At 33.8% G+C, this 20,471-nt stretch overlaps 1 protein-coding gene across 3 annotated transcripts in view; it reads right to left on the bottom strand.

Annotated features, from left to right (window-relative positions):
* AKAP9 (A-kinase anchoring protein 9) overlaps positions 1 to 20,471 on the bottom strand; it is a 137,219-nt gene that overhangs the window by 62,830 nt on the left and 53,918 nt on the right. Inside the window, exons 13-22 of one of the 3 annotated variants that reach the window (XM_087821151.1) lie at positions 20,092 to 20,206; positions 19,429 to 19,624; positions 14,790 to 14,886; positions 13,330 to 13,425; positions 8,792 to 9,148; positions 7,262 to 7,486; positions 5,806 to 5,946; positions 5,223 to 5,326; positions 4,408 to 4,503; positions 2,555 to 2,763 (exon numbers count right to left, since the gene is read on the bottom strand). In XM_087821151.1, the coding sequence (XP_087677277.1) occupies positions 2,555 to 2,763; positions 4,408 to 4,503; positions 5,223 to 5,326; positions 5,806 to 5,946; positions 7,262 to 7,486; positions 8,792 to 9,148; positions 13,330 to 13,425; positions 14,790 to 14,886; positions 19,429 to 19,624; positions 20,092 to 20,206 (1,636 nt within the window). Of the gene's footprint in view, positions 1 to 2,554; positions 2,764 to 4,407; positions 4,504 to 5,213; positions 5,327 to 5,805; positions 5,947 to 7,261; positions 7,487 to 8,791; positions 9,149 to 13,329; positions 13,426 to 14,789; positions 14,887 to 19,428; positions 19,625 to 20,091; positions 20,207 to 20,471 lie in introns of all 3 variants that reach the window. The other 2 variants (XM_087821149.1, XM_087821150.1) reach the window with 2 other exon arrangements.

Here is a 20,471-nt window from a genome sequence, read left to right as displayed (position 1 = left end):
GTGCTACCTACAACACAGTCATATATAAAAACAGAAAAGCAGAAGTTGCCTCATAATCAGATTAAGAATGAACTTTTTCTGTTATATTAAATAAGACAAAAGAAATATTTCAAAAGTTCATTTTAGTTTTTTAATAAATAATGCACCCATTAAAAATATGAAGGAATGTCAGAAATAATTCTTACATGTGAAACTGTGTCAATATTATAAAGCCAATATTTTCTTCAAAGTTTATGAGAAAATTCAAGGTGCTAAATTACAAATTTTATTAATTCAATACTTCCTTTGAGGCAGGTCAGTAAGAAGCTAATAAAATTCCTTGGCAAGTGGAATGGGGAAACTGAGACAGATAGCTGAACAAACTGGATGAACAATTTAAAGCCATATAATAAATCACAAGGTCTTATCTTACACATTCTAGACTGTGCTAGGGCAGCCCTGCTTCAGTCCTTCTGTGGTGACATTCTTTGAAGGTGAAACTGACCAGAGGATGAGCATGACCCCTCTATATGCTCATTTTGATGCATCAGCATATTAAAGGAAACACCTGGAAGGCTGATGAATATTCTATTGAGATCCTCTCCTAAGACCTCCCTTAAAATTCCCACCTTTAGAAAACAGATAAAAATCCTTAAAGAAAAAGGACCCAGCATGTTATCTCTGCTATAATATTGCATACACTATATTTCCTAACTGCGGATTTAATTTTTCCTCTTATATCTTAATATTATTTTTTCAGAATCAGTTAACAGTTAATTAAATTTTTAAAAGGCTTAATCAAGTGCACATAAAGTGGTTTTAAGTAGAGTATCAAGTAATATGAGTTTATCTTGCCTTGAATTGGGATTTCAGTGCCTACTTCACTAGACTGTGAATTACTATAAAGCAGAGACCATAGAGAAATTGCTTAATAAATGTTTGTAGAATTGAACTGATAAGACCACTTATAACTGAAAAACTACTGTATTATTGGATATCTTAAAATAGGACACAAACATATTTAATCTATAATGGGGGATTTAGATGTAACCATGCAAGAAAATAGATCAGGTGTCCTTGCAGGTCTGCTTTCTCATAGAAAATGAACATAAACATAATCCTTTGTGCTTGCATTAAATTACCAATTTATTTCTTCTTATAACTATGAGAACACTGCTCTGGAAGTGAATTCGCTGTCTTTTAATATATATTGTTTGCTGAGCACTTCAGCAACCACTTTGATAAAGTTCTAAAAAGAACTGCTAACAAAAACGGCATAAAATATTTTTGTACTTTATAGAACTTTCCTCAGAGTATCTTTTGAGTATGGTTTAGCTTAGGTCTTAATCCGCCCCCCTCCTCCGCCCTCATGGTTAAGTAAAACTAGTTTATGAAATAACTTTCTAAACTGGCACAAGAACTTTCTAAAACCGCATAATTTGATAAACACTCTTACAATGAAACCAAGAAAATATTACCTAATTCTTTTATATACATCAAGATTCATTTGCAGAAATAAAATAGCCCTTGATTGAGAGAGTAACTAAGAGTTAAAATTAGTTTGAAAAATACTTCTAACAAAGTTTGAGAAGAATGAATTTGAAAGAAGTTTTAAAATACAGTATTATTTAAGGTCTTATTTTACTAAAAGCAGTTTTAAAAATTATCTTTGACCTCAACTGAGATGTTTTAAATTAATTTTACTTAAAGTTCCAAATCAAGTTTTTTCCTGCACTTAGAAACATGCAACTGGCCAACTTGTAATTAGGCAAACCTTCTGTAAGTGACATGGATAATTTTTCTCATTTCTCAACATGAAACTTTAACAGAATGCTCTCAAAAACTGCATAAACTGGCATTTTTAGAATGTCAGCCTGCAACAGGGAAGAAGTGCTTAGGTGTGGAATGATAGTGACATGTGGGTTTGATCTGATACAAGAGCCAGACTCTATTTTTCTCCATCTTTCAAAAACGTTCTCCCCTTTTGATGTCCTGATTCCCTCTACAGTAAGAAACAAGGAATTAAAAAAACAGGAGACACTGGAGGTCAGCAAAAAGAAAGTAAGAAACTCAAAGAGCCCAGCCCACATAGCTGAAAAGAGTTAGGAAGGCAGCTATGTCATGTCAGGACCTAATTTCTGGATCTACACATGTTCTGCCATATTTCGCACCACTTTTCCAAAAGGAAGAAATGATGGAGGATAGTCCAAGGAGAAATTCAAACCTTAGATTTCTTATAAAGACGTTCTTCTAATCATCTCAACAGATATGTGAAACTGTTTGATTCTTAAAAGCTCTTTATTTCTAATCTTTCCTTCATTTATTGGGTGGTTGCAAGATACTGCCTATATCTCACAGTTCCTGGTGTATATAATGACAACTCCAAGACACCCACTTGCAAATGCTACACAATTATGGTGTTTTGAGAAGAGTGGCTCTAATGCATTTGTGTTTGGAGGTCTTTTTGTTGGAAAATACTTTAATATTTTCTATATTTTCAATACATAGCAAAGTGCCTTGAACTCCAATATTTATTGATGATGATGAAAGTTTCAAGAGAATATAAAAGTAGTACCTCCTGTGTGTTTCTCATGGACACATGACTTTATAGGTGCCTCTGCTTCTGACCTCCAAATCAGGCTGGCAGATGACTGGCCTTTACTACTAGATCTATCTAGAATACCAAGGACATGACGACCAATTGTCTCTTCAACGGCTGCTGTTGTCTTTACCACTTCTAAGAGGATCTTGAGAAGTCTGTTATTAGCTTTCTGAAGTGCATACCTGTAGAGATAAAGAAACATTTATTAAAATGTTAAATCTTTTTAAAAGCAAACACTTTGCTCATGTCCCCCGCAAAAAAGCACTACAAAATATTTGACTTGAAAAATAAAGTATCATATGATCCTCTCTATTAAAAGATTATGCAACAGTACCTACAATGAAGTGCTTTTTGTTTTGTTTTTTATTTTATAAATTTAAAAGTTTCCAGATTTAAAAAAAAATTGAGATGCAAAAGTTCAGTTTTAAAAAGTGTGGTAGTACCCAACTCGAGCATATGTAAGTTATTGAACTGGTAGTACCATTCATGGTTATTCATGTATGTTTAACATTTATTTGTGTCAAAGAATATATTTTAAAATATAATCTAAAATTCTACCAGAATTCCTGAATTGATTTGTTTGTTGTGTTCGACATGCCTCACCAGAAAAATTTAAATAAATAAATAAAATAAAAATTCCATCAGAAAAAAAATGTGTACTTGTACAACTTACTGGTGATGATCTAGATGGTTAAAGTACAAAACTGGCAGAGGCCTATTTTTAAAAAGGTGCAATTTCACTATCTGTTAATACCAGAGGGAATATCATAGGCCATTATATTTACTCCAGAGACAGAAATTTCTCAAATTACATATACCATCCTCATTTCAACCAGTAGAAGGAATCTATTTTCAATCAAATGAAATTAAGGTGTATTACTCTTTTTTAAAATTCTTATTAAAAAAAAAAATTAGAAAATACTGCTAACCATCCACTAAAATATCTCAGCACTCAGCGATAATCACTATTAACATTTTAATGCCTATCCTTCTAAGACTTTTTTTCTGTCTCTCTCTCATATATACATATATATTAATGGAATTATACCGGACAAACTATTTTTTGTAAACTTTCTGTTTTGCTTAACACAAACATCTTTCCATGCCAAAAAATATAATTCCATAAATGGTGATTCAGAAGATGATCTGATTAATCTTCTAAATAAACAATTCTCATCATAACACCTTAATTCAACAAAGGTATTACAGTGGCAAACTTTATGTTTAATACAGGTAGACAAAATAAAAGGCTTTCATGGTAGAGGTCCTCTCCCTTAAGACAGCTTTCTCTCTGTTTCACACTGTGAAAGATCACCAACAATCAGGCTAAAGGATATCTGTTTTCACAGGCACATGACATGCCTATTTTTAAGACAAGGTAATAAATGCAGATTTTTTTTCCTTCAGTATTTGTCAAGTGAACAGGCAGTTCTATTTTTGAACCTAGATCAAGTTCTCTGCTTACATAAGCAAGGATATTAAAAATAAAGCTCTAAATAATTTAGTCAGTAGAGTAAGTCAAGGGTTTTCTTTCTTTAACTTCTCCTGAAATTTTGTTCAAACCCCAAACATCCCAGGACTAGAATATTTTAAAAACATTTCTATATAAGAGAAATAATTAAAACTAATATGATGGTAAAAAGAAATAAATATGAATACTAATATATCAGCACTCACTACAAAATTTCCTAATTAAACAATGCATAATTTAAAATATATGAGATAAAAAATAATTTATCTCAATTACAAAATAAATAATTATTTTATAATTATAAAATAAACATTTTGTTTATTTTATATTGCCAAGGTAGCTCTAATTTTCATACACTGTCTTTCTTGTTTGAGTTCCATACTGACTGTGTTCCATACTGATGATCCAATGGGGAAGCCAAAACCTTAGGGGCCAAATTCCTCCATGCAAGCTGAGGAAGGAGGTTAGGAGGTCACAGAGGGTTGACAATCACAGAAATTGGAAAAGGAGGAAATTAAGTTAGTAGATATTAGTTTTAATTTAAAATGAAAGAAACTTTTCATTTGAACAAAACAAATTTTTAAATATTGTGCTTAAAGTCCTTAATATTAATGTGGGATAACTATTCTCATTTATATATTACATTTTTATACTAACATCTACAGAATTAAAGAAAGGGATCATTAATTTGTTCCTCTGTAACACTGAGATATGGATTAAAAGTTCTCATGTTACAGAGTAAATGCATGAAAGCTACATGTGGACTATCACACTTAATTTTTTTTCTCACCACAAACCAACCAGCGGGTAGCTTATATTGAATGCATGTCCATCCAGTGAAGGAATAAATCCAAAAGGACAATTTTGTTTTTCAGTATAAAAATGCCTTATGAGCAAAATAAAATTAATCCAGAAAGGTTCAAGCACCAAATAATTCCTTAATATTTACTGAATTAAATATTTGATCAGTATCTGTTAAAAATTATATACCAGATTTTTAAATACCTGTTTGTCCATTTAAATGACCAAAAATTGTTACTCTTTACATACAAAATATAATGTACCAATAAAAGAAATATACAAGATAAAAATAAGGACAAATAAAGTTTATAACACTGAAACAACTATTTTAATTCATTCTGTGTTGAAAAAAATACATACTCTGTATACCTTTCACTGGACAGAACATCAGGAGGCACATCTTCAAGTTTTCTGTCCAATTCCTTTTCTTTAATGGTCTGTTCCTCGACTTCCCCTTGGTTTTCATTTTCATCCTGTGTAAATATGTGTAAAGGTAGAGAAGACAAGACAGAAAGAAAACCTGTCATCTTGGAAATAGCATGTCGTCCCTTTATATTGTTACAAAGTGAAACAGAAACCTTTACATGCAGAATACTGTATAAAATAATATTTAACTATATTTTATCAAGAGATTAGCATTATCAAAAAAAAGATAAAAGACTCTAGATTAAAGATGAAAAAATTTTAATGGGTTCAGGCTAATACATGCTATGGTGCGATAATAAAGTTTGTTAGTTTGCTCCATAGTGACACAAACAGTTGCTACTTAGCAATGTCAGATTCAAATTACCGGAATGTAAGGCATCCTGACTCCACCTACCTTACATGTAAGCAATTACAAATATTTTAAGTTCAATGCCTTAAAAAACACATTTCACACCAACAACAAAGACAAACAATTCCTACTGCATTGTTGATCCATTGCTCCTAGGTGGGTCAAGGTCCATACTACCTGTGTTTGCGTACTGCTGTTGCGCAGCTCACAACACAGCTTCTCTCTTCCAGCTAGAGACAGCTGCTTTAGTGCTTCCAGCTCCTCTAAAAGCACCCTCTCTCTCTCTGAAACCAGGTTTTCATTATCTATTGAGGATCTCTAAATAAGAAAAAAGGTCATGAGAGAATATTGTTTGCGATAGAAGATAAAGGCAGAAATATTAAGCAGATTTGTTTTAACCCCTTGGGACCAACACACCCTAGTTCTACCAATGATTCATATCCCATGATAAGGGGTTAAAAGCATATATAAAGTTCAATGCAAAATTTGGAAAAAAACAAAAAAACAACAACAAACAAAAGCTAATTAAACCTAAAAATTTAGGAATTTGTGCAACTCAAGTAATATTATTTTAAATGCCAATTTTGCATTGAAAATTCAGAGGTTTAAATTTACAAAATGCAATGAAGAAAAGCAAAATTAATTTTTCCAAATGATTTGTCAACTCCCAATTTCCTATTATTTTGTATCTGAAAGAACATATTTCAAGAGTTCTCTATTTCTTATTTCTCCTCTTAAGTTTCCAAAACTGAGTAAATGTTTTAATAAGAACTTTTATATAAATATTTCTTGCTTTTCTGCAATGATTTTGTGAGCATATTATATAAAGCAATTGTAAGAATCCAGATCCCAAATACCAGGGAGTACGTAAATTTAGCCAAGAAAGGGATAGGAACATTATGTAAATTTGCGTTTCTTAAATCGAGAAGAGATGTTTCCCTGGACAAAGATCCAGAAACATACTACTTCAGATTTCCATTCATGATTTAAAAGATAGATTAAGGACAGGTTGGAGATGCTAACTGGTGGACTCACATAAAACTATAAATAAATGTGGTAAAACTGAGTATTAACTGCACCTCAGCACAAAAATTTTCAAAAACCGCCTAAGTGTTTTGCCATGTATGGTCAAATAAAAAAACAAAAACCTTGCAGCCCCTTTTCCAGTGCCTGCAAAGGAAGATAAATAAAATGGCAGGGGCAGCCCTGGTCAGTGTGCTCAGTGGCTGGAGCGTCTGCCCACAGACTGAAGGGTCTCAGGTTCAGTTCCAGTCAAGGGCACATACCTCTGCTGCAGGCTCGATCCCGAGCAGGGCATGTGCGGGAGGCAACTAACTGATCGATGTCTCTCTCACATCAACATCTCTCTCTTTCTCTCCCTTCCACTCTCTGAAAAGCAATAGAAAAAATATCCTTGGGTGAGGATTAAAAAAAAAAGGCAGGGACACATGCTCTCTGACGAGTCAGGTTTCCCTAACAAGACCTAAGGCTGCTGTGCTGATGGAGTCTATTTCTGATGGTGAGTATTTGTATTTATTCACATTTTTGGCAATGATTTTGACTTTTTAAAAAAAAGGTTACATAAAGAATACTATTATTTTAATTGGGGGAAAAGGAACTCTAAGGCCCATACCTGGTCTAATTGTCTATTCAGTCTCTTAATCTCTTCTTGTAGCTGCTCCTGGTCTTCTCGCTGTCTCTCCATTTGGCGCATGTGTGCCTGCCTTAGCAGTTCTGTTGCCTGCTGATGTTCTTGGTATTGTCGTACAAGTTCCTGCCTCATATCTTCCAACTGTTCTTCATTTAGCATTAGCTGTCTCGAAGCATCCATGCTCGATACCAAAATCCCATCATGGACCTATAAGTCAAAAAAAATTCAACCATAATACATTTTTGTAGAAAACTGTCAGAATCAATATTTTAAATAAATAAATATGAAAGCAATTAACTCTACAAAGCATCTGATTTTTAATATAACTATTATAAATAATTTTTTAAAAAGGTATTTGTCTTAGTCATAATTCTTAATCAATGTGAAGTTAGTTTATCACTTATTCTCCAAAAGCAAAATAGCTCTTTATTGGTTATTTTAGATTTAATCTAATTCTAACAGAGAATAAAGAAGCTAAAACTCCATTTTTCCTCTTGAAATTTTTATAATGAGGAAATAATACTTATATTTTAAAATTAAATTTATAAAACATGAGAATTTTTACCTATTTAATTTATATTATGCAGTGGTAATCACAGTACTACAGAGAACTGCTTGATAAGAAACAATTGCCAATAAACTTTATTTGGAAATAAATTTTATATTCCACTTTCTCATACTCATAAGAAGTAAACTCCTGGGGGTGGGGAGATGCAGGGTGGAGGGGATCAATGGGGGGAAAGAGGGGGACATGTGTAATACTTTCAACAATAAAGATAAATTTAAAAAAAAAAAGCAAGCTCCTTAATGGATTTCTACACGTATTTCAATTCCTGAAGAGCTACTACTTAAATGGATCATTCTGATTTATTCTGCCTTGAATAGCTGCTGGTAAATTAAAGAGGTTTTCATGACCACCTCATAGGTTTTTGCACTATATAGAGTTGACAATTTTATTTAAATATGCCACTAACCAGACATAATCTATCCTAAAAAGCAATCAAAGATCTGAATTTAGATAATTTAAAAAGAGGTAGAAATTATTTTGTTAATGGCACAGTTGAGATATAGACACAGAATTGATTCTCCATTAATGAATAAGTAAAGAAAAAGAATTAGTATATACAGACTAGAATGCTTTAAACTGTTAAGTAGGTTACTATTTTCTTGTGATAGTATTATATTACATTAAGTAAACATTTCATTCATACATATGGTTAAATTGTAGTATATTTAATCTTGAACTGACCAAAACAAAATTAATGTAGGTATAACAAGATTTTACGATGCACAATGTGTTAAGACAAATAAGAATATTATGAACCAGATTTGTTTTAATAATATTAAGTCACTTATTCATATACCTTACAAGGTATAAAACACATTCATAATGTGAATTGTAAGACTGGATTTCATACTTTCCTTTTCTACTAAGCGACATCACTGCTAATATTTGTATATTGAAGGAAGTCACAATTTTATATGCTTTTATATTCAAGGAGGCATACTTACTGAGTCTCTAGCTATAAACGTTTTATCTTTGGAGAATAGTTCTTCTGAAATAGTCAGTTCATGGTCCTTTGATTCCATTATACCATCAACATTATCACTGTTTGATAACAGAATTTCCTTTCCATCTTCTAACTCCTTACTAAGTGGTTTAAATTCTTCTTTACATTCCATGTCCATTGTCTCTAAAGTCTGAAAACCAACCTGACCCTGTGGTAATTTCGTTTCATTTAAATAATGTTGATGTTCTTGTTGACAGAGCGCATGTGCTTCTTTCAACAATGTAGCATCTTCTTTTTCTTCAGATATTCTACATAGTTCAGTTTGTTGAGCAAATGCTACACTCATTGACACAATGACCTAAAGAATAAAGTAAACAAAAATGGGTTAGATTTATAAAAATGCTCACATCTCTGGGTACACATTCATCCAGTTTTTCTTGGGAAGCCAGCAGAGAACAGCAAAGGGACCTGGTGTTAGAGCCACAGGGCTTCATCCAGCTCTTGTACTTATCTCATTCCCCATGGAACTTTGAACATCTGACCTTCAGTTTCTTCACTGTAAGATGAAGACAATGCCTACTTTGCTAGATTGTTGGGAGAAGTGCTTAAAATAAAATAGGTGCTATGGCAGCACATTCTACAAACCAGGAGACTTAGAAGAAAATCAGCATATGCACAGCCTGTGTTGGAGATGGGCACAGCTCCAGTTTCTGTTGTAGGAACTTGCCAATTCTGTTTCCCTTGGACTCCAAGAGCTGCCATTTTTATTAAGCTTCTTTATTTTTATTATGATGTCATCAACATACTCCCCTGATTTTCCCTCGTTAATGACTTAACCCCCTTTCTATGTCTCAGTATATCGTATTTATAATTTCTTTCAGTTGTCCGTAAGAAGGCTCCATCTGTAACCTCTGCCCTGTTCCCAGAGCCATCTCAGGACTCAGCAGTTTCCAGTGTCCCTGGCCCTGCTCAGGGCTGTGTTTGTACCAGTTCCCTAAGCAGTGAGGACCATGTTCCACTCCTCATAGACTGGGCCTTTCCAGAGTCAGTCATAGTGCTGGACTGAGAATAAGGACAGATCTGGCCCCAGAAGGTATTAGCTGGGAATGTTTAGTTTGCTAACATCCAAAGTTGGTCTTCCCTCCGTCTTTTATGGGAACAAATTCATGTTTGTGCCCCAATGAAGAGAACTGTTTTTCCTGCTAGCTACGGACATGTGTAGCCCTGCTGTGGACCCCTCCCAACCCAGGGGGTGCCTTCGCTGCCCTGTGTCCACAGGTTTCATTCCAGATGTCCACCTGCATTCTTCCATCAGATCTCCTTACACTCTTCCAGGTCTGCTCTCCTTGCTCGCTAATGCTTCTCTGAGCTTTCTTTGAAACAGCTGAGGGGTGGGGAGCCTAGGAGGAATAACACTTTAAAACTAAAAAAATAACAACAGTGTGTACTCTAATGGTAATCTCCACAGGGACCTAGAAGCAGGAAGCAGCTAGTGAATGACAACACTACCCTCTGGTGGCCACTCTAGGCTAGAACCCAAATATTGCAGGCACTCTGGAGCAGGCAGCTTTGGGTTTCTATACAACACGGAGTTTTCCCACTAATTCCATAGAAATCATAATAAAACAATGAAAAGAATTCCCCAGAAAGCATTTGGGTCAGAAAGTAGCACAATGGAAAAGTCCCATTTTTTTAGCGTTTGATTTTTTTTTTTGGTCCCTAGACAGTGAGCCAAATTTCTGAATAGTTCAGAGCTCACTAAAGTAGCCCAGACTTTTAAGGACATTTTATAATGCTGCTTTTTATAAATAGAATATTTAAGTCATTGCTATTTCTGTTACTGAGGGTTACTGTTGACCAAAAATACTTGTGAAATTCTCTAAAAGGAATAAAAATTTGTGCTTCTTTTGCATTAAATAAAAATGCCAGTTTTTATGTTTATTCAAACTTAGAACAATATTTTTATATTCAGAACTCAGGTTTTTCTGTGAACCAGAAACCTGGCTTCTGTGCTCATCCACATATCCCATGAGAACATCATCTTGAAGTTGAAAGTGTCATCCAAGTTTGGTGAAGTCTGTCTTTAAGGGGGCATTTGATTAAAGTTTCAGCCACTCATAAATATCTCCAGTCTAGACTAAGGAAAAGCTTGTAGCATACTTGGAAACTGGGGTGGAGTGTTGTACTCCAAGGAGGCAAATTCCTCTTGGTATTTTCCACCCCCTGGATGCATAATCTCTCTATTCATAATTGGAAGAATCCTAGGTTCCCATTCTACCCCATTTCTGTGTGGGAAGATTCATAAGATGGATCTTTACAAAGCACTTTAAGCTTCTTTCAAGGGAACAGCTTTATGAAAGTTACCTTAGTAAAGCAGAAAAAACAGACATATATTTACATATGATACTCTGAAGTAAGAAGTGCTCAAAATATTAGAGATCAAATATACCACAAAATAAACTAGAAGTTTCAAGCAAACATGAGAGTGGAGAGTGTCCTTGCTCATTCACTGTATGAAGCTTAAGTGCCCAAGGAGTAGAAACACTGTCCTGAGGAGTGAGGCTTTCTACTGGAGTGAGAAGTATCACAGTTAAGAAAACACAGCTGACTTTCAACAACAGGGTTTGCATTGAGCAGGTCTACTTATATATGTGGATTCTTTTCAATTAATACTACAAATGTATTTTCTCTTCCCTATGATTTTCTTAATAACATTTTCTTTTCTCTCACTTACTTTAAGAATATAGTATATACATATAACATAAAAAACCTTCAATCTTTTCAAACTAGTGGTCAAGACCTGAACTTTTACTTTAATTTCCTGTCTTGATTTGCTTTTCTCTTTGTCTCTCAATATGAAAAATGCAACATGGAAAGTGAAAAAGATTAAAAATACAAAAGAGAAGCAAAGAGATATGAAGACAGAGTGAGAATGTTCAACCAACATCTAGTCAGAGTTCCAAAAGGATAAATTAGAGAATGGAAAGGAAAGATTTCATGAGATAAAGGCTGAAAATATGGAAGACACCACTGCTAAGATTCAAGAAGACCAATAAGTCATAGAAGGACAAATAGAAAGAACACCAAAAACAAATGGATCTTAAAGTTTCCAGAGAAAAAATATTTATTACCTTTGAGGGAACAATTAAACTGACAAGGACTTTCTCAGCAGAAACAAGGTAAGTCAGAAAGCAATAAAATGTTATCTTTAAAGTTCTGACATAAAAATAATGAGTAATGCCAATAATCTATGTTACCGTAGGATCAAGCTGGGCCATCAATGCCGTTTCTTGGACCACAATGCCTTGGTTGCCTTTGGAACAGTTTTCACTGACCTGCACTTTGGTGTTCTGTTAAAGGCTCGGTTGAATGAAGCTTTACAAAACATATTTATATCACCTCCATTATCACTGTAATAAGACTACTTAAAAAATATATTTATAAGTCTTTATCATCTGCTAGGTGCTTTATATGTGTTAGTTCATTGAATCCATATAAGAATTATGATTATGCTTATTATTTTCCTCTTTAACATTGGAGGGACTGAGACTGAGACGTCAGGTAACTTCCCTTAGTAAACTAGAACAAGAACTTAAAGATGGTATATCCTTTACCAAGCCTCATGCTCTGGACTGCTGTACTATGATGCCCTGTAATAACATCCCACTTGAGAAATTTATGTAAGAGCTCAGTGCTGGAGAAAACCCACATTTCTCTAAAGAACTGGATAAGGAGAGCTATATAAAAGTGATGGTACCTTACTTTTTAGTTTGATCTCCAGGAATTAAACATTCAATTCAGATACAGAAGTGAATAAGTCCTGATGGCCCATATATTTCCTTAGGTCTTAACCTCTTCATTTAATTTATGTCAATCCACCCCATTTAAAATACATAAACTCCACAGGGACTGTTATATTGGAACAGTTGAAATATTGTAACAAATAAGCAGACAAACTCAGAATTCAACTGTTATGGTATAAGAACCCAATCAGGTACATGCATTTTTTTAAAATTTTTTTTTGGTACATGCATTTTTAAAGAGGACACAAAGACAAAAGAAATGGGACCATAATGGTAGACTAGGTAATATACTTGGTATTCAAGAGTTTAAAAGAATGGCTCTGGGCACAGCAGCTAAGAGTATCTGTAGTCATTAACATTACAGTCACTTCTCTGGGAGAAGGTAGGCAAAGGTAATATACAAAAGAAGAACCACTTTCTTTCTCATTTCCTACCATATTCCCCACCTTTAAGGAGGGCCAACTCTTTCACAAGGTAACACATTTATAAAAACTTGTTTGGTTTTCTGAAAAGTTTCTAATTACTATTCCACATCAAGAAAAGGATACCTTTCTTAAAGAAAACTTCGCATGACGTTCTACTTAAAGGCAACTGTGGTTGATACTAGTATCTGACAATTTAAAGACGAGCCGGTATAAAACAACAAAAAAATATAAAGTGCATTACCATCAATAAAACCTAGGTTTTTTGAAGACTCAAAGGGAGTATAAACTACAATAATCTTCTATAAACTTACCTTAGCTACTTCTTCTTCTAATCGTTCTTGGTACTGTTTTTCCAGCAGCTTAACCATATTTGTTTCTTGTTCCACTCCAAAATCACCACCAGAAAACTAAAGTAAAAAGCAAAATATTTATACTAATTTTAATTATACACAACTTATTAAAAAAATATTTTTTATTGATTTTAGAGAGAGAGAAAAGGAGAGGTACAGAGAGAGAAAACATCAATGAGAGAGAAACATCGATCAGCTGCCTCCTGCATGCCCCCTACTGGGCATCGAGACCACAACCCGGGCATGTGCCCTGACAGGGAATTGAACCAGTGACCTCTTGGTTCATGGTTCAATGTTTAACCACTGAGCAACACTGGCTGGGCTATACACAACTTATTTTTAAACTTCTACTTTCAAAAATCTTCAAAAGATCACTATTTCTTAGAAAACTTCTGAACAGTTTTAATAAATAAATTTCAGTTCTACTATCTTAATTAAAAACAATAATTCTAGTGAATAATTCTAGTGTATAATTCTACTAAATAATTATACTTACTACTGTGAATTTAAGAGATGCAAAGTGAGAAAATATTTACATATTTATAATTACTAACATATAGTTCTAGGTGGGATAAAGATACTTCTTAAATATAATGAATAAGATGTGTATTTAATTTTAAGTAATGTTAACAGTGGCCAGCTTTGCTCATAAAATTATAAGCACATTTCTTTTCTTCTTGGTACTTACTAATAGTATCCAAATTTCTATAAATACAAATTATTTTTATAAATAGAAAAACCATAAATTGTTTAAAAAGTGTAAACATATTTTTAGCATGAAAGTATTTATTTATTTACCAATTATCTGAATGTCATTCAGACAGATACTCCATATGGGATGAGTGTGAGAGAATAAAAAATGTAGCCAACATCTCTCCTCTGTATTCAGAATGAGAGAGGGCAAGGATCTTTATTTTCTGTAGGACTTAAGAACTAAAAATCTACTAAGACCAGAGTTTTACAATTATAATTCTGAAAAAACTAGCCATAAATCAGGAATATACACAATGTTGAGGAGAGGTTTACCTAGATGGCATATACTGTAAAAGATGAGGGCTTTTATATATTACATGGCCAGGGCTGAAAGAAGCCTCATCCATTGTCCCAGCCTAGCATCTTGGGTTCAGGAGATTACAAACATTATTCTAGAGATGGTCTGGTCCAACTTGCCATGGTGAGAAGAAAAGCTGCTGCTGAGGGCATTGAAACTAATTTGTTACACAGCCCATATAATACAAAACAAGACAAGTTTAAACTGGATCACATTTGGGGGGGGGAACCTCATTCTTCTGGGTCTTTTAATACTCATATTTATTATGCTTACTTCTCGGTAACTATTCATTGGATAATTAGTAAACCACAGACATAAAAATGACTATAAGAAAAAAAGCAGTGCACATTACAGTTTAAAGATATAATACCTCTGTTGTACCATCGATGTTCTGTTTCAGACAACTTTCAGGGTGTATGGTTTTCCGTACATCAGATTCAGTAATTACCATTGAATCAATGGAGAAGCTAAATATAAATAAAAGAGAGTGAAATAATTAGAGTTGGGTGTGAGTTTTACTGTTAATCCAAATTTAAAGCATGCATGAATGTGTACTGGGTCAGGGGAAACAAAAATAATAGATACTGTAACTTAAATCGTATTTTTGATTAATTTTCCCACTTAAAACTAAAGTAACATATTTGAATGAAAGAGTATTTTAACATCACCAACTGAATTTCATGTCATTTTATAAAGTCTACTACAAATATGACATGGAGCTACTCATAGGTACAAACATTTTTAAAAAGTTATCTATAACATTACTGAATAACGAAGTTTGTAAAATCTCATTTTTACTAAAAAATTATTTATACACATCTATACCAAAAACAAAAAAACTCTGGAAGAATACACATGAAAAGTAACAATGATTACCTCTTGTGGAACTGGGAAGCAGTGGCAGTAAAGGGAAGGCTCTTAATTTATAGAGTCACTTCTGAAATGTTTTTATTTTAAATTTGTGTTATCTTTTGGTATTTTGTTTAAAAAAAATTCTTAAAATGCTTAACTTGGGTCATAATAATAAGGTAAGATTAATATTTAGGTACTATGGGTAAAAAAATTAAAGGGGAAAATGAAAATTTTCTTTTTAGCTAATACAATTTCTCACTCCCATTTCTGCGTGCGCCCGTGCTGCCTTCTCCATTCCCCCTCCCCTCCTGCTCACCTCCTCCTTTCTTTCTCCGAGTCTCTTCTTTTATTCTGCCACTCCCAAATGGCCAGGTACAAGCTGTCATCGTCCCATTAACTAACCCCCTACTGAAAGATATTTGATTTTTTCCAAATGTTTACTACTACAAATAATACTACAATATAGGTCTTCAGAAATATAATCTTTAGACACATCTATGGATGCTTCTATATGATAAAATCTTAATAACTGTCAGGCTTAATATTTAAAATTTTAATATAATGCTATACTCCAAAAAATTACATTAATTTTATTTCCTTAACAGTATCATTTAAATATTTTCTCAAAACTTCAGCAACATGAAGTTCTAACAGTCTTAAAACTTTGTTAGAACAGGTATATCTTTATTTTCAAGACGACACGTCCTTTCAAATGCTACTGGCCAAGTAAGTTTCTTCTTCTGCAAATCACCTACTCATGTTCTATATTCATGGTCTATGTTCATGTTCAACAAATGGAAAAACTCATTTCTCTTCACTTTCTTTTCTGCTCTTTCCTGGTTTTCTTATCTTTCTCACTGTTTTGTCTCTGTTTCTTCATTGCTCCTTATGTACACCATCCTAATTCTTGGATTCATGTCTTAATTCTTGTCATAGCCTAGAAACCCTCCTGATTATTTACAGAGCCATTAAGATCCAAATTCCAAAAAGGGGTGCTACTAAGTCACATTAACTTCATTCTGTAGCTTTATAGCATTTGAAAGTATTTATCCCAAATTCAAAAAACATCTGGCTAAAACTGAATTCACTGCTCCTCTCTTACAGCGAAGGTCCTGCTCTCCCCACCAGCCTGATTTCTCTATCTGTATTAATGCACCATTATTCTCCATATTCTCTAAGCTAAAACAACAAAATCATCTTTGACTTTCCCCTCTGCTTTGCTCCCAAATTACTCCATCCCAATGTCTCATATTCATCCCTTGATTTCCTTTTCTCCTGGAGCTACTCCAATACTACAGAAGTGTACAGGGATGGGCAGTGAAAAATCCCACACAGAGATGGGTTTAAATTCTAGTACTTTGGTTGTATCACCATGTTGCATTCCCCAATCACTATTTTTTAAAAATTATTTTGTGAATAATTACTGTTTCAATTAGATTGAAGTTCCCTGAGGGAAAGGGCCACTTTATATACATCTAAAGCTTCTTCCATGGCATCTAGCCAAGGCTCTTCCCTCACAATCTTAAGGGTAGTTATTATTATTATTAATGTTATTATTGAGATGCTTAAATTATCTGCCCCATATCATACTGGCAGTAAAAAGTCAAATCAGGGGTCAAATGCAGGTCCGACTGTTGCTCCCAAGGTCCTTCAAACCCCTGCTATATCCCTAAGAGGCATCTAATATGACATAACCAAGTATTTGTTGAATAAATGACTCAATTATTTTTCTTAAACTAGTTCAAGTCTAGCTTAGAAGAACAGGCACACTCTTTATTCAAAAAATGTTATGGTTGTGTCCAAATATGTGTGACATTTACAAAAAATGATTTCGGCTCATTACTGATAGTAGAAGTGAACATGGCAGTCAGAAAATCTCTTTTAGGGGGTGGTGGTGGGACTAGTGATTTTAGTTGAAAGGTATTCTCAATACATTTCCACTAAGTATTAGAGAAACTCTAAGAGAGGATGGTGAACTGGCAAAAGTTCAAATGCAGGAAAAGCAAAGGAAGTCTACATTTCCAGAAAACTCTCCTTTCTTCATGCTTTGGATAGAAAGCATCACTAATTAAAGAAAGGCTACCAGAAATACTATAGCTGGTTATTAGAGAGTTTTGGCTATCTACCTATGTTCTTTCAAATCAGGAAACCTAAAGCAGTGGTTTCCAAGTGGCAATTCATGGACTGCCTGCATCAGAATTACCTTGTTACAAATACAAATGTCCAGGCTTTATCTCAAGGCTATTGAGTCTGTAATTGTAAATATTCAAAAAATAATATTAAATGTCAACATAAAATTCAAAATTTAAATTAAATTTCCAATCCATGGTCAAGTTTGGAGACAACTGATCTCAAATAAAATGGAAGCTTTATAAGGCTGTGCCAATGCTTGGTGAACAATTCCAAAGCCTACATACAGGTCCTGAATCAGAGGAGAAACATACTGCTTCCAAGAAATTGTGGACATTCACTGTTTTGTCTCCAAAAAAATTGTCTTGAGGTTAGTACCTATAAAGACATCAGTCCTAGGACAGCAGAGCCAACCAGAGTTAGATGAAATATCTGAGGACTTTATAGAGCTAGTTAAAGACGATAGTATAGTTCCCAAATGAATTAACTGTTCATTCATTTAACAAATACTTATTGAACACCTACTGTGCATAGGGAATTATTATAAGGTTTGGTATATATCAGTGACTTAAATAGACAAAAATCTCCGTCCCTCTAACACTTAAAGTCCTTCACAGGAGACAGACAATAAGCAAAACAAACTACCTTCAAAAACTCCCACAAAACTATACACACACACACACACATACACACTTGTTTTTAAAAAAATATATAAGATTAAGTAATACATTAAGTAATATATTAAGTAGTTTTATATATATATATAATATTAAGTAATATGAAAAAATGAAGCAGAAAATTAGGATATAGAGTTCTAAGGGGTGATTTTAACTTAAACAGGGTGATTAGAATTAGCCTCATGGAAACATGACATTTGAATAAAGATCCAATGGAGGCAAAGGTGTTGGGCATGCAAATATCTGGAGAAAGGTCATTGTAGGTAAAAAGAAACCCTTGCAGTACATTTGCTCCTGTCCAAAATGTCCACTATGATGTTTGGTTCACACAAAAAGGTCCTTGACATTTGGTCATATCAGAAACAACCATGAGCATATTTGGTTCATGAATAATGGTCCTTGATATTTGGTCCTGTTAAAAACGTCCATGCTTAGAAAATGTCTCTGGGTTCAAATATCCCATAATGTTTATACTTTTGGTCTACATGATCAATATATAAAAAATACTATCATGTTTTATTGGTTCAATAATTGTATTGTGACTGTATTGCCAATAATGACTGTTCTCATCCTGGTAGTCTAGCTGGTAATGGCACAGGGGTTAGGTAGATGGTCCGGGTTTGAATCATGCAGAAGAGCAGGATTTAAACATCAAGGATCTTTTGATAAGGACCAAATGTCTCCAAAGACATTTTGACAGGATCAAATGTCCACTAATCAAAGGAAGAGCAATGAGAAGTCCCTAAAGCAGGAGCATACTGCCTTGAGAATGGTAAATGACAGGCAAGTCAATAGGAGATAAAATCAGAGAGGTAATAGGGAACCATCATGTAGGACCCCAAGAACATTGGAATAAGCTTATCTGTCTTAAATTTTAAAAGCAAAGTTCTGGAAGCATGTTGAGTTCAGGCTCTGGGGAAAAGTTAGGGTAGAAGCAGGTATATAGGCTGCTGCCATAATCCAGGTGAGACGTGATGATGGCAGGGACCAGCCATGTCTGGAATTATCATATCTTAGGGTACTCGTGTATTCCCCACATCAAAGTAGTAAAGACTGCATACAATAAACAGCAAATACATACACACTGCCTCATTTAATTCAGCATATTAATAACAACCAGCATCTTTGTAAAATACAGGTATAAGTAAAATTCCTATAATAAAATGTCTGGTTTACATTAATATTTATCTTACACATTTCAAGACAATTACCTCCTGTTCTTATTTCTTGATAATGCTACATCCCATCTCTTTCAAATAACTTTGCTTATTTTTTTTTCTTAAAACAACCATACTATGATTGTTACTAAGCTACAAGTACTATTGAATGAAACTATAAGTAAATGGATACCTTGGCTGAACTGAGGACTCACTAATAGCTTGAAGCCTTTTCTGCAAACAGTGGATCTGTGCTCCATAGTTTTCTTCAGTTTCTTTCAATTGCTGCTGCAAAGAAGATATGAGTTTTTCTAATTCTTGGACTTGTCCTTCAAGTTTAGTTTTTTCGATATCTTGCAGAGTAGATAACTTGCTTTTATGACTGACATCTAAGATATACAAACAGAAGAAAACATACATTTAATACAAGTTTCTTAGTGAAGTACCAGAATCACTTGTTTGTGTGTGCAGAGAATATTCATTCCTTTTTGGAAAAAATAATGAATTTTAGTACTAATAGCTCAGGTTTCAATTTAAACTCATTTTGACTGTAAAAACCAGAATACATTAATAGTGTAATTCAAGATCGTTTCTATTTTTATAACTACAATACCCCTAAGTCTACCATTTTTATGTCTTTTAACTGAAAACAGTTTAGAATCATGGAATGTAACAAGTTGGGAAGGGATCAAAGAGACGAGTCCAAACCTTTCATTTTGAGGATGGGAAAACTGAGACCAGAGAAGTACAATGAAATGCCCAAGGTCACTAGGTTGTCTCAAATTTTTAAGTAAAAGTCAAATTATTGAATATTTGGTATAAAAATACCACACTGTGGTATATAATGAAAATTTACCAATGTGTTGTAAACCAGTCATCTGAGAATGCGTTGATAAAAACTCTGTTTCCTCCTTTGGTAGGTTTCCCTCCACATGCTCAAGTTTCACAGGATGGGTCTGCTTTCCCTGAACCTATTGAAAATAACAGAAGAAAAGCAGTGACACAAATATATGATCCAGTACCTGGAAAACCATATTATAGCGACTTAACTTTTAAAAATGTTTTTTTTCAAAATCACCTAAAATTGTGATATTCTGATATAAAAATTTTCCCTTCTAAGTTATTCCATGTTCTCTTCTGACATAGTGATTCATATCCCATTCCCTTCATAGCTCTGAAATTATATTAGTTAAGTATAATGTTCTTTCATATCCAGGAAGAAATTCATTTTACTAC

Source organism: Miniopterus natalensis, chromosome 10 (genome assembly GCF_054644295.1).
Source record: "Miniopterus natalensis isolate mMinNat1 chromosome 10, mMinNat1.hap1, whole genome shotgun sequence".
In the NCBI taxonomy this organism is placed as follows: Eukaryota; Metazoa; Chordata; class Mammalia; order Chiroptera; family Miniopteridae; genus Miniopterus; species Miniopterus natalensis.
This window is presented reverse-complemented; position numbering and strand designations above follow the sequence as displayed.